Below are 15,420 nucleotides of genomic sequence, written 5' to 3' on the forward strand. Positions count from 1 at the left end.
TTTCTTTCTTCATCTCATTAAAGAATGTCGTTGGAATTGCACTGAATCTATAGATCACTTTTGGTAGAATAGACATTTTTACAATGTTAAGTCTTCCTATTCTTGAGCAAGATATTTTTTTCCGCTTATGTAGGTCTCTGTTGGTTTCCTGTAGAAGTGTGTTGTAGTTTCCTTTGTATAAGTCTTTTACATCTCTGGTAATATTTATTCCTAAGTATTTTATCTTCATGGGGGCTACTGTAAATGGCATTGATTTGGTGATTTTCACTTTGATGTTCTTTTTGTTGGTGTAGGGGAATCCAACTGATTTTCATATGTTTATCTTGTACCCTGATACTCTGCTGAACTCTTCTATTAGTTTCAGTAGTTTTCTTGAGGATTCCTTAGGGTTTTCTGTGTATAAGGTCGTATCATCTGCAATTAGAGATAATTTTACTTCTTCTTTGCCATTCTGGATGACTTTTATTTCCTTATCTAGCCGAATTGCTCTGGCTAGGACCTCCAGCACAATGTTGAATAAGAGTGGTGATAAAGGGCATCCTTGTCTGGTTCCTGATCTCAAGTGGAATGCTTTCAGACTCTCTCCGTTTAGGATGATGTTGGGTATTGGCTTTGTACAAAAGCCCTTTATTATGTTGAGGAATTTTTCTCCTATTCCTATTTTGCTGAGTGTTTTTATCATGAATGGGTGTTGAACTTTTTGTCAAATGCCTTTTCTACATTAATTGATAAAATCATTTAATTCTTGTCTTTTGTTTTATTTTTGTGGTGGATTGCATTAATGGTTGTTTTAATGTTGAACCATCCCTGCATATCTGGTATGAATCCCACTTGGTCACTGCAAATTATTTTTTTGATATGTTGATGAATTCTATTGGGCAGGATTTTGCTGAGATTTTTTCATCTAAGTTTGTGAGGGATATAGGTCTGTAATTTTCTTTTCTTTCTTTTTTTTGTGATGTCTTTACCTGGTTTTGTTATCAGGGATATGCTGGCTTCATAGAAAGAGTTTGGGAGTATTCTATGCTTTTCTATGCTGTAAAATACCTTTAGTAGTAGTGGTGTTAACTCCTCTGAATGTTTGGTAGAACTCCGCAGTGAAACCTTCCAGGCAGGGGTTTTTTTTTTTGTTGGGAGTTTTTTGATTACCTTTTCAATGTCTTCTTTTGTTATGGGTCTATTTAGTTCTACCTCTGTTTGTGTTAATTTATGTAGGTGGTTTGTTTCTAGGAATTCTTCCATTTCTTCTTTGTTTTCAAATTTGTTAGAGTACAATTTTTTATAGTAATCTGATTTGATTCTTTTGATTTCAGTTGAGTCTGTTGTCATATCACCCATTTCATTTCTTATTCGGGTTATTTGCTTCCTCTCCTGTTTTTCTTTTGTCAGTTTGGCCAATGATTTATCAATTTTGTTGATTTTTTTCAAAGAACCATGTTTCGTCTTGTTAATTCTTTCCATTGTTTTTCTGTTTCTTTTAATTCTGCTCTAATTTTTATTATATGCTTTCTTCTGGTGCCTGAGGGTTTCTTTTGTTGCCCACTTTCTATTTGTTCAAGTTGTAGGGATAATTCTTTGATTTTGGCCCTTTCTTCTTTTTGTGTATGAGCAGTTATTGATATAAATTGACCTCTGAGCACTGATTTTCTGTGTCACAAAGGTTCTGATAGGAAGAGTTATCATTCTCATTGGATTCTATGAATTTCTTCATTCCATCCTTAATATTTTCTATAATTTTTTTTTTTTTTTAGTCTCTTTTGAGGAGGGTATTGTTCAGTTTCCAAGTGTTTGATTTCTTTTCCTTGTTTTTTCTGTTAATGATTTCTACTTTTATGGCCATATAGTCAGAGAAGATGCTTTGTAATATTTCAATGTTTTGGATTCTGCTAAGGCTTGCTTTATGGCCTAATATGTAGTCTATTCTAGAGAATGTTCCTTGTGCAGTAGAAAAGAAAATATACTTGGCTGCCATTGAATGGAGTGTTCTGCATATCTCTATGAGGTCAAGTTGGTTGATTGTGGCATTTAGACCTTCTGTGTTTTTATTGAGCTTCTTTCTGGATGCCCTGTCTGTCCTTCACTAAAATTTGTGTGTTGAAGTCTCCTACTGTTATTGTGGAGCTGTCTATCTCACTTTTCAAAGCACATAGAGTTTGGTTTTTGTATCTTGTAGCCCTGTGATCGGGTACGTAAATATTTAATATAGTTACATCCTCCTTGTATATTGTCCCTTTTTATCATTATGTAGTGTCTTTCCCTATCCTTTATGATGGATTTAACTTTAAATTATATTTTGTCAGAAAGTAATATTGACACTCCTACTCTTTTTTGATTGTTGTTTGCTTGAGATTTTTTCCTTCCTTTGAGTTTTAGTTTGTTTGTGTCTAAGATGTGTCTCTTGTAGGCACCATATAGATGGATCGTGTTTTTTAATCCATTCTGCCACCCTCTGCCTCTTTATTGGTGCATTTAGTCCATTTGCATTCAGCGTAATTATGGATAGGTATGAATTTAGTGCTATCATTTTAATGCCTTTTTTGTGTGTTGTTGACAGTTTCTTCTTCCCACTTAATTTTTTGTGCTGAGTAGTTTATCTTTATATATTGTCTTTTCCTCATATTCGTTGTTGTTGATTTTGTTTCTGCTGAGTCTCTATTTTTTCTTGTGTTTTATTTTGATGTGTAGGATAGTTTGTCTCCTTTGTTGTTATCTCAATATTTACTCCAATTTTTCTAAATTTAAACCGAACTTTTATTTCTTTGTATCATCATATCTTCCTCTCCATATAGAAGGTCTATGACTACATTTCTTAGTCCCTTATTATTTTAATGTTGTCTTCTTTTACATAATAACATCACTGTTTCCCCGCTTTGAGTATTTTTTTTTTATCTTTATTTATTTATTTTTTTTGATTTCCCTGTCTGGGTTGATATCTGATTGCTCTGTCAGTTGTTCTAGTCTTAGGTTGATACCTGATATTATTGATTTTCTAACCAAAGAACTCAGTTTAGTATTTCTTGTAGATTTAGTTTGGTTTTTACAAATATCGTAAACTTCCATTTGTCAGAAAATGTCCAAATTTCACCTTCATATTTGAGATAGCTTTTTTTTAACTTTTATTGTGCTTTAAGTGAAAGTTTACAAATCAAGTCAGTGTCTTACAAAAAACTTATACACACCTTGCTACATACTCCCAATTGCTCTCCTCCTAATGAAACAGCCCTATCCCTCCTTCCACTCTCTCTTTCCATGTCCATTTTGCCAGCTTCTAATCCCCTCTACCCTCTCATCTCCCCTCGAGACAGGAGATGCCAACATAGCCTCAAGTGTCTACCTGATCCAAGAAGCTCACTACTCACCGGGATCCCACCCCATCCCACTGCCCAGTCCAATCCTGTCTGAAGAGTTGGCTTTGGGAATGGTTCCTGTCCTGGGCCAACAGACGTTCTGGGGGCCATGACCACAGGTGCCCTTCTAGTCTCAGTCAGACCATTAAGTCTGGTCTTTTTACAAGAATTTGAGTTCTGCATCCCACTGCTCTCCTGCTCCCACAGGGGTTCCCTTTTGTTTTCCCTGTCAGGGCAGTCATCAGTTGTAGCCAGGCACCATCTAGTTCTTCTGGTCTCAGACTGATGTAGTCTCTGGTTTATGTGGCCCTTTCTGTCTTTTGGGCTTATAATTACCTTATGTTCTTGATGTTCTTCTTTCTTCTTTGGTCCAGGTGGGTTGAGACCAATTGGTGCATCTTAGATGGCCATTTGCTAGCATTTAAGAATGCAGATGCCACTTGAGAGACATTTTTGCAGTATACATGATTCTGGGCTGGCAATTGTTTTTCCATCAATGCTTTATATAAGTCATCCCATTGCCTTCCTGCCTGCGTGGTTTCTGCTGAGTAGTCCGAGCTTATTCTTGTGTACTCTCCTTTGTATGTGACTTTTCATTTAACCCTAGCTGCTCTTAAAATTTTGTCTTTATCTTTCGTTTTGGCAGGTTTGATTATAATATGCCTTCACGACTTCCTTTTAGAAATCTACCTGATGTGGAGTTCAAAGAGCATCTTGGATAGATAACTTCTCATCTTTCACGATATTAGGGAAGTTTTCTGCCAAGAAATCTTCAACAATTCTCTCCATGTTTTCTGTTATCCCTCTGTGTTCTGGTACTCCCATCAATCATAGGTTATTTCTCTTGATGGAGTCCCACATGATTCTTAAGGTTTCTTCATTTTTTTTAATTCTTCTATCTGATTTTTCTTCAAATATATTGATGCCAATTGCTTTATCTTCAAGTTCACAAATTCTGCCTTCCACTTGCTCAATTCTGCTCTTCTGACTTTCTATTGAGTTGTCTAATTCTGTAATTTTATTGTTAATGTTCTGAATTTCTGATTGCTGCCTGTAACGTATTTCACCAGCTTATTAAATTTTCCATTATGTTCCTGAATAACCTTTTAAATTTCTTCAACTGCTTTGTCTGTGTGTTCTTTGGCTTGTTCTGCGTATTGCCTGATCTTCTTCCTGATGTCCTCAAGGGTTGTTGTATTCTGCATCTGGCAATTCCAGGAAGGCACTTTCGTCTAGAAGATCCCTCAAGTCTTTGTTTTGAGAGCTTGTTGAGACAATGATGATCTGTTTCTTTATGTGACTTGATATTGACTGTTGTCTCCGAGTGGTCTATAAGTTATTGTATTAGTTTATTTAATGTTTGCTTACTGTAACCTAGCTTCTTGCTTTGTTTTGCTTCGATATGCCCAGATGGGTTGTTTGAGTGAGCTACCTTGATTATTTTCACCTTTGGAACTCTGTCATCCTGTACTCAGATGGCTGGAGCTATTATCAAGTATGTCAGCGTAGGAGTGCATGCACTCTTGTATGAATTCAGCTCAGGTGTCCAGGTATCTGATCATCAAAGTGTGTGTTTCAGGCTCTGTCCTAGAGCCTTAGAGGGGCAGGGGTGATTCGTGTAGGCACCAGTATCAGGTTGTAGCAGAGTGTCAAGCCCCGAACAAGGCAGGGGGCTGAGAATTGTCCCCCAAGTGTCTCTGAGGAAAGCCTGTCCCTCTTCCCTAGAGTGTACAGGTGGGTAGGTTCTGCTGATGGACCATGGACACCCAATACTTTTGGTTGTAAGGACTGGAATGTACCAGTTATTCTTGGACCCCTGTCATGGGTGGCTGGGTGACCTGAATGGAACCACCAGTCCTTAGGCCCCACATGTGTGTAGGTGAGGACCCTATTTAATAGGCAAAGCAGTGCCAAATATCCACTACTCCACCGCACAGTTGAAACAGTTGTAGTCTGTCAACAAGGGCCTATTCTTCTAAAATAGGCCCACACATGTCCATTCAGGGGAGAAAGTTAAAGTCCAAGGACCATTTTTGCCTGGACTGGAGCTACTTCCGCCCTGAGCTACCCTAGTTAATGGAGCTGGCAAATTATCTTTTCCCTCAGTACCAAATTTATTCCTTCTCCAAGGCTATAGGGATGGCTCTAGGCAATCAATAGGGCCTATCTCAGGCCCAGGGAAACCCATAGCCACTGAAGCTGGCTTGGAGGTGGAGGGTACAGTAAAATACACGCAAGCACTTAGCTTTTGCCGAGAGAGCTGTTCTTCTCTGGTTCCGGAGGTGTGAGTAGGATGTGTGGCTGGCTGCTTCTCCCTGAGGAACCTGTGGCCAAACCCTAGTACCGGCCCACCACAGCCGCTCCTGAGAAAGGTGCCTGACGGCCCCTGGTGATTCAGGTCTAGTAACTCCTTTCCGCTTCTGTCTCTTCCTCTCCCTGCTGCTCAGTTCATTTTGGAACTTTGCCTTTGATGTTCAGGGCTCCTAGCTTCTCATAAATACACTCTTTTCACTTGTTTTTTTTTGGTTTTTGTTGTAAAAGGACTTGCCTGAAGTGTCTGTCTATTTTTTAAGACCCCAGCATTCTTGAAGAACTCAGTGGTTGCACTTCTCTGTACGTCTGATATTGCAGTGGAAACTGCTGCCACTGAATTGGCAAACATAAATGCAATGGGAATAATTGAATTATTATTATTATTATTTTTTAGGGATCCAAGAGACAACACTGAATCACCAAAGACAAGGTAGTTGTGTCTAGTGTAAAGAACAGAAGAGTTAGAGCAGTAATCAGATTGGTGTCACTCATAGAGACATATGGCATTGGCTGATTGATTATGTTGTCACTAGAAGTGAAATGGGTTTGGTTTGTTTTGGTTCAGAAGTGAAATGATGGGACGTCTACTAAATTCTGTGTAAGTGGAAGAATTCTAGGTCAGGTGAATTTAAGCCTAATTTGAATCACCAAAACAGAGGGTTATGATCCCTCAGTCAATTCCCAGAATTGAGTTAGTATACTATCAAACTCCTTGAATAGAGGGAAGGCTGGGTCCTCCTAAGGAAGCACTCCACTCCACTGCCAACAATTTATACTGTGAATCTTTCTCCCAGACTTGCAAAAAAAAAAATGGGGAAGGGGGCTGGGGAGGGTACTGTCTTGTACCAGAGTTACTGTGCATTGGGGAAAATGAAACCATCAGACTTGTCAGGAATTACTGGATGCTGGTTTGCAACTGAAACTAATCGCAGGAAACCCAAAATATCACTGTGGTCCACCATTCATTCAGTGTAGGGGCTTATGGAGGTCAGGTAATCAGTGGAGTTTTAGAACAAGTCCATTTCACAGTGGGTCTAGTGGGTCCCAGAACTTATCCTGTGGTTATTTCCCAAGTTCTGGAACACATAATTGGAAGAATCCCCATATCATTTCCCTGACCTGTGGAAAACCAAACCTGTTGCTGCCGAGTTGATTCTGACTCATAACGACCCTATAGGACAGAGTAGGACTGCCCCATAGGGTTTCCAGGGAGTGCCTGGTGGATTCAAACTGCCGACCTTTTGGTTAGCAGCCATAACTCTTAACCACTATGCCATCTGTGGAGTGAAGACTATTATGGAAGGAAAGACAAAGTGGAAGCCAATAGACTTGCCTCTACCTATGAAAAGAGTAAACCAAAAACAATACTGCATTCCTGGAGGGATCGCTACTATTAATGCCACCATTAAGAGCTTGAGGGATGCAGAGGTGACGATTCCCACAACATCCCTACTCAACTTGTCTATTTGCCAAGCACAGAAAATAGGTGGATCTTGGAAAATGAAAATAGATGATCATAAGGTTAAGCAGGTGGTGACTTTAATTGGAGCCACAATTTCAGACGTGTTTTCATCGCTTGAGTAAATTAACATATCTTCTGGTACCTGGTATACACTTATCTATTGATCTGCAAATGCTTTTTTCTTTATATCTATTTGTAAAGACCACCAAAAGTAGTTTGCTTTCAGCTAGCAAGACCAACAATACACCTTCACTACACTACCATAAGGTCATTTACCACAAGGTAAATGAGAAGGATTCTGTCTGAAGACTGTCAATAGACGTCACCCTGGAATTTCCACCTTGCCACTCGGCCTGTGGATTTTGGACTAGCCTGACCCCCACAGTCCCATGGATAATTTGCTTAAAATCTCTCTCTCTTTCTTTCTCTCTCTTCCATATTGGTTCTATTTTTATGGAACTCTAAGACAACTATATATTTCATTTAAATTCTAAAAAATTGAAATAATTTGACAAAAATTTGCTCAGTAATTTTCTTGGGCCAGAAATGAGTGTGGAGAGAGATTGCAAACAGGCATGAGGGAACTTTTGCGGGGTGACTTCGTTTTGTGTCTTGATTGTGGTAGTTATATAAGTGGGATCTATACTTGTCGCAACTCTTTAAACACTTTGCTTAAAATGAGTAAAGTTTTTTGTATGTAAATTATACTACTATAAAATTTCTTTTGAAAAATAAAGAAAAATACAATAAACAAGAACCATAAAAATACATAAGCATATAATTTGCATGCACATAAAAATATTTAAAAAATGATCTGAGAACATATTGAAGAGTGTTTAAATGTATTCAAAATAAGGAAAAGGCAAATTACAATTACACAGAGATACCATTCCTCACTTATTAAATGGACAAAAAGAAGCAAATAACAATTATAAACTCCTTGAGTAGCAGTACGTTAAGAGATTGATTGTAAAGGGACATTTATATTCATGTCTGCTAAACCACTGCTGTCGAGTCAAATGCAAATTTTTACAACTCACATAGGGAGGAAATTGGCAAAGTCTCACAATATCACATATGTTTACTTTTTGACCCTGCAATGAGGATTATTAGAATGACCCAGAAAATACATCTACAATAGTATGAACATACATAAATAAGAACAGAGTTCATAACAATATTATTTATCATAGTAAAGCATCATAAAAAAGTTAAATGATTGTGTATGAGTGATTACAGTATACCCACAAATACAAATTCCATCTTTTGGAATTACTTTAATTATTTACACAATCAATAAAATAAAATCAACAGGGCTGGGAAAGCTCTAAAAGGATCATATTAGCAGGAAATGAATTAACATATGGAATATAAGCAGAAAGTGAAATAATTTGACTGTATTTTAAATTAATAACATAATCCCAGTGATAGGAAAAAATAGCTTTGGATCATAATTTTGAACAAATTGTTTTTTTAAATGACAAGGTTTTTGTCTGAAGGTAACTTGTACCCTCAGGCAAAACAAAAAAAAAGTTATAAAAAAATACTGAACTATATAAATAGATTTTCTTTTGTTTTGCCATGTTGGGGGTTAGCCAAGGTCTCATATCAATGATATCAACTTCTACCTTAAGAAAATAGAAAAATAATCATTATGGAAATGCTAATTAAATCACAATCACATACCATTAGACACCTATTAAATTGGTTAAAGTTAAAAAAGAGTGACCACATCAAGTGTTGTTGAGGCAGTGGACAAATTTGGCATTCTTATAACCAGCTGATGGGAATATAAAATGGTACACCCACTTTGGGTCACAGTCTTGAAAAACTTAAATGTTTGCTTCCAGTGTTGTCGCTGGATGCCATTGAGTCGTTTCAGACTCTTGGTGACCACATGTGACAAAGTAGAAATGCCCCCTAGGGATTTCATGGTTGTAAACTTATGGAAGCTGATAGTCAGATCTTTTGCCTGTGGAGCCGCAGGGTCGGTTTAAATTGCCAACCTTTTGGTTAGCAGCTGAGTGCTTAAGCATTTTGCCACCAAGGCTCCTATACTTACTATGTGATTGAGTTATCCCACTCCCACACAATTACCCAGAGAAATGAAAACATATTCCCATGCGAAGATTTGTGCACAAATGCTCATAACAACTTTATTCATTATCCCAAACTGGAAACAACCCCAATGTCCACAGCCAGTTCATGGATAAACATGCTGTGGTATATGCATACAGTTGAATACTATTTTATTGCTATAAAAAGGAATGAACTATTGATACATACAACAACATGAATGAATTTCAAAATAATTATGCCTCACGAAATACACCCCATAAAAAAGGAGTACATCCTAGATGATTTAATTTGTGTAAACTTTTTGGAAAAGAAAACCAATCACTGACAGAAAGCAGATCAGTGGTTGTATGAGAAATGGGGAGCAGGGTATCAGGGATGAAAAGATTACCAAGGGGCTTGAGGAAACATTTAGGGGTGATAAATATATTCACTATATTGATTATAGTGATAGTTTTGTGTATGCATGTATACTTATGTAAACACACATGAAATGTTACCCTTTAAATGTGTGCAGTTTTGAATGTCAATAAGAGCTCAACTGCCAAAATGTCAGCAGTTCAAATCTACCAGCTGCTCCTTGGAAACCCTATGGGGCAGTTCTATTCCGTCCTTTGGGGTCACTATGAGTTGGAATCAACTCAGTGGCAATGCATTTTTTTTTTTAAGCTGTTGGAAAAACAGAGAGAGAGAAAAAAGAAGAATAGGAACTGAGCATGGTCATTCCTCTATCAAATTCAGTTTTTAAATAGTCTCCTATTTGCATGGAATATTGAGAGTTGGGCAAGATGAATTGACAGAGAAGCGCTCTACTAGGCTCGCAGAGGAAAACATGTGGCCCTGGAAAGGGAGCTTCTTTTTTACACAGTGAAAGCTGGGGAAAACACAGCTGTAAACATTTCTTGGCGTTGTCATTAACTTTTCTGTATATCATTCCTGGAGAAATCAGTCTTCTGACATGAAGGCCATCTGCTACAAGCTATTATTTTCTATATGGCATTTCTAAGAAGAATCTGTGCTTCCACAGCATGACTTTTTTCAACGTCTAAATATTCTTCAGTTATTCTTCCTCACAAGACAATAGATTTTTTCATCAATTTCTTTAATAATCTAATTTCTTTTAGAATATAAAAATGTATGGGTGCATGTGTGTATCCTTGTGTGTGTGTATGTGTTTGTACAAGTGTGTATACTGTATAGACTTCCTTTGCTTAGACCAAGTAATACACAGGACTTTGAACTACTTTTTCCTACTATAAATATTTTCTAATTCAACATAAGTTTTTTTATTAAAGTAGATTTTATTATCCTGATTTTAATTTTGCTTGTGTTATGATCCTTCACAATGGGGGATGACTTCAGTCCCAAATTCTACTATTAAATACCTACACCTTTATTTTAAGATAGGGATATAACTCTCCATTCTTTGATTTTAGCTGACGTCCTCCTTTGGTTTTGATCTACACAAATTTCAGTTATTAACATAAACCTCTGTTCTGTACAAATTATTTGCCTATACTAGTTAAGATTGTCCTTAATCAAGTCTAATACTAACATAACTTTGCTTGGTTTACAACAAAAGGTCTTGAGTCATCAGGTCCCTGAGAACCTGGAATCCAACAAGGTGGTAAACAAAAATGAATGAATTTGCAGAAGCTTCAAATCTATCTGCCCATATCAACATAAAATGTGAACACCGTGCATTAATAGATCTGTCAGTGGAATTCTGCCAGGTATAGTTTTAGCGTTTATTCCTCATGATAGAGATCCAAGAAATCAGACTCAGAGGAGAGTTGGAATTTTGGGACAGGCATGTGTCTGTGCCTCCACTTGTGTGGACGGGAAAGTGGCCTTTCTTGGTTAGCATGGTTAGCTTGTAATCTGACTTGGTGGGGAGAGAGAAAAATCTTATACTGTCCACCTTGAATTTCACTCTTCCTCTTTAGCTTAGTAAATGTCGACTTTGCAATGAAAGTGAAAAGGAGAGTAACTAAAAGTACTTTGTGATAGAAACTGTCACCGTCTTTTCTGTCCACTGAGGAAGCAGGCAAAGAGAATGCAGGTAATAGCAGTAGACATATGAAGATCAAGTCAGAATTTGTCAGGGAAGGGGGTCCATCACGACTCTAAGTGGTGTCCTTGCAGGGAAAAACAATTCCATTGGAAAAGAAAGGTGTTCAAGAAATATTTTTGAACATACATGTGCTCAAACACACTATATTTGTATCAATAATATTGAAAATTCTGATAGAATTATTTGAGTAGCATAATTGTGACAGAGATTAGCAGAATGTTCACCAAATAGGAACTTGTGTGCAGAATATAACTACTTAGGGCCATCTCCTAGGAGCATATACTTGTTCTCAGTATATTAAGGTTTCCAAAAGAAATCTGTCATTTACGAAGTTTGACATTTGAATGTCGGAATCATCAGTTGCCTGCATTTTGATAGGAAGATACAGCTTCAATTCAGAAAATAGCTTCACTGGCCTACCATGTGCTGGACACTCCAGTATTAAAAATTTCTCCACTCATTTTGGTGAAGGTTCACTAGTTGGAATTATACTTCTAAGGAGAAAGATACATGGCAGAACAAAAATGGAGTAGGACACATGGAGGGAGTTTCAAATGAGCTAAGCATAAAATTATGTTATAGACTCAGCCCGTGATCAAGGTTAAGATCATTTTCTGTCATAGCCTAGTCTGACACCACTTACCTTGAGTGTCATCTAACTAGCTATATACTTCAGTTTGCAACAACTAAAGGAAAAAGAGTAAATATTCTATCCCGGTTTTTCTAAAAGGGAAGGAGAAGATCCTGGAAAGAATAATTCAATATATATATGCCTAAAAACATCTAGAACCTACTGAATCTTAATACCATGAGATACTATGCTCAAAGAATAGATCTGTGTGTGTGTGTGTGTGTGCATGTGTGCTCACACAGACTTCAATAGAAGGGTAATAACTGACAGCTGTAGTGAAAGCAATGAGAATGGGATATTAATTTTCAGAAACAGAAATAAAGTTAGTGTTAAGACAAAGAAAGAAGCAGACTATTGCCATGAAATTTAGTGGTTCTGACTACTCCCCTGGGGTGGTCCATACCTCATACCCATGACTTTGCTGAGCACATTCTTTACGTCCTTATTCCTCAAGCTATAGATCAAAGGGTTCAGCATAGGGATCACCGTAGTGTAGAACACAGAGGCCACCTTATCCTGGGCCATGTTACTGCTGGATGCTGGCTTTAAATACATGAATATCATGGAGCCATATAAAACCCCAACAACTGTAAGATGAGAGCCACAGGTACTAAAGGCTTTGGACTTGCCCTCAGCTGAGGGTATTTGAAGTATGTTGGACAGTATAAAGGTATAAGAGATGATGATGGCCGCAGTTGTTACTAACATATTGAATCCACCTCCAATTATCATCACAAGTTCATTGATGTAGGTACTGGAGCATGAGAGCCTTAGGAGAGGATGTATGTCACAGAAGTAATGATGGATAATATTGTCTTCACAGAAGGAAAGCCTGGTCATGCAAATCGTGTCAGCCAAAGCTCCAAAAGATGCCATGAGATAGGCTCCACTCACCAGCATGTTGCAGATCTTTTGGGACATGGTGACATTGTAGAGCAGTGGACTACAGATAGCTACGTATCTATCATATGCCATGGCAGTCAGCATATAGCACTCAGCAATAGCAAAAAGACAGAAGAAAAAGAGCTGAGTCATGCATCCAGGATAGGAAATAACATTTTTCTCCCATACGAAGTTTCCCAGGAGTTTGGGGGTAACCACTGAGGAGTAACACAGATCTAGGAACGACAAATTACCAAGAAAGAAGTACATGGGTGATTGGAGCTTGGAATTGAAAGCGATGAGGAGGATCATACCCAAGTTTCCCACTACAGTGACACCATAGATCCCTAGGAAGAGGAGGAAGAGAGGCAGCTGGAATTGTGGTCTGTCTGTCAATCCCTCAAGGACAAACTCAGTCACTGTGGAGTCATTCTGTCTGGCCATTTCCTTCAGGAACCAGGGGATGTGCAACTAAGAAAAAGACAAATCACAGGAAGTAAGAAAGCTGTTTGTCCATGAATAGTAAAAGGTTTTTTTAGTGTAGTGGTAGTAGATAAAATTGATTATCAAATGGAGGTCAATAACAATGTGGTGAATAGCATGTTTCATTCAAGAACTTCATAACCTACAGAAAAACAAAGAACATATAAAATGTGACTTTGAAAAATAATGGAAAAATATCTCAATAGGACAAAGCTGTCAATATTTGTGTACCCATAAGTTTTTATTGGTGTCTGGGAGAAACCTGAACTCAGCAGCTATGGATTTAACTGTATCAATACATATTAGAACCCTCAGTACTGGAAACATCAAGATTTTATTAAATCTCAAGAAAGTTATTTCAGGGTTAATGTTGGGCCTTTTGTGTGCACTGTATCGTTGTTTCCCACATAATACAGAGCACTCTCAAGGAGAAACTGGTAAGGGAATATATATCTTAGGGTCAAGATTCATTGTCTTAAAGGGAAGTGCAGAGCCTTTGGTGCTTCAAAATACGCAGGTCTTCAACTTAATCTTGCAGTACTTTGATTCAAATGAGCGAGTATCTGTTATATTCGATTTTCTTCCTAGGAAGAGCTTTGGAATCTCTTGTAGGTATATATTAGGAAAGTAATATGAAGAAATTGAGGAAGAGAGATTTTCCTAGTGTTCCATCCACTGTACACTCAATAGACAGCAGAAAATTCTTTTTCTCCAGCTTCAGTTGTGTTGGCTTAGGCACATAAATTTATTAAAATATATATTTCTAATTCTCCCTAAGTAATTCCATTTCACAGTGAACTATTTAGTAAAAGTATACTCAGAAATTTTGTACTTACTTGACTGCTCTCCAGAGTAGAAGAGTTGTTGCTCCTACTTAATGTAATGTGAGATAAATTCGCATAGTCAGAGTTATGGCAAACCTTACTAGTCCAGAATCTGGTTGACTTTGTTGAGAGTGTAATGTTATTAGCCCATAACAAGAAAAAAAAAAAAAATCAAATTATAATCACTGGGAATGAAGAAGAAATATAGCCCTTCCTATAAATTCTGATGCTGGATTTCTGATTCAGCTGTGTCACTAACTCAGTGTACGACATTGGGGAAGCCATTTCACCTTTCCTCTTCTAAAGAGGCTGGGGTTGGACTGAAGGTCTCTAAAGTCTGTAGTAGCTCTAAAATTTCACAACTGTCTGATTCTACATTGAGGGAGTGAAAATAAGACCCCTTTCCACCACCAGATTAAGGCTTTTGTAAGCATGAGTTAATTTCATTTGTTGTTTGTAGATCTTTGATCTCCAGGGAGATGCAAGAGTACTGTATTCTTCTAGGACCACAACTCCAGCAAACGACCTTTGAGGCAAAATTCTCTTGAGAAGAAGAATAGCAATTACTGTGTTGTATTTTTAAACAAAATAATGGGACTCCTGGAACATTGGCATTTGCAATGTTCAGAATTAAAGTTTTGCTCTCACTTTTTTATTTTATTTTTTAAATTTTTATTCTGCTTAAGTGAAAGTTTACAAATCAAGTCAGTAACTCATACAAAAATTTCTATCTACCCTGCTATATACTCCTAGTTACTCTCCCCCTAATGAGACAGCACACTCCTCCTCTCCACTCTGTATTCCCCATTTCCATTCAGCCAGCTCCTGTCCCCCTCTGCCTTTTCATCTCCCCTCCACACAAGAGCTGCTCACATAGTCTCATGTATCTATTGAGCCAGGAAGCTCACCCCTCACCAGTACCATTTTCTATCTTATAGTCCAGTCAAATCCCTGTCTGAAGAAATGACTTTGGGAATGGTTCTAGTCTTGGACTAACAGAAAGTCTGGGGTCCATGACCTCTGGGGCCCTTTTAGTCTCAGTCAGGCCATTAAGTCTGGTCTTTTGGCAGGGATTTTTTTTTTTTTTTTTTCAGTTTTCAATTTAACTTAATTTTACCAGGAAAATGGAATTGGAATAAAACATACAGCATGAAAAACATACATATACAATTGAACCAGGTTGGTATATGTTTTCTTATTATGGAAAGCAATCAGGGTAATGCTCGTAGATTACATTACTGTTCCCAATACTTCACATCTCCCTGCATCCACTTCCTTTGCAGTTCCTCCCACCAGCGGTGGAGTATATTTCACTGACTCTTTGATGC

The 15,420-nt window shown here is 37.7% G+C and overlaps 1 protein-coding gene across 1 annotated transcript; it reads right to left on the bottom strand.

The window, feature by feature from the left end:
- Nucleotides 1–12,053: 12,053 nt before the first annotated feature.
- Nucleotides 12,054–13,404, bottom strand: LOC100674285 (olfactory receptor 8A1-like). Its single transcript, XM_003422092.3, has one exon. The coding sequence runs from the start codon at nt 13,227–13,229 to the stop codon at nt 12,270–12,272; it is 960 nt and encodes a 319-aa protein (XP_003422140.1). The 5' UTR covers nt 13,230–13,404; the 3' UTR covers nt 12,054–12,269.
- Between the last annotated feature and the right edge of the window lie 2,016 nt (nt 13,405–15,420).

The sequence above is a fragment of the Loxodonta africana genome, chromosome 15 (assembly GCF_030014295.1).
Source record: "Loxodonta africana isolate mLoxAfr1 chromosome 15, mLoxAfr1.hap2, whole genome shotgun sequence".
NCBI lineage: Eukaryota > Metazoa > Chordata > Mammalia > Proboscidea > Elephantidae > Loxodonta > Loxodonta africana.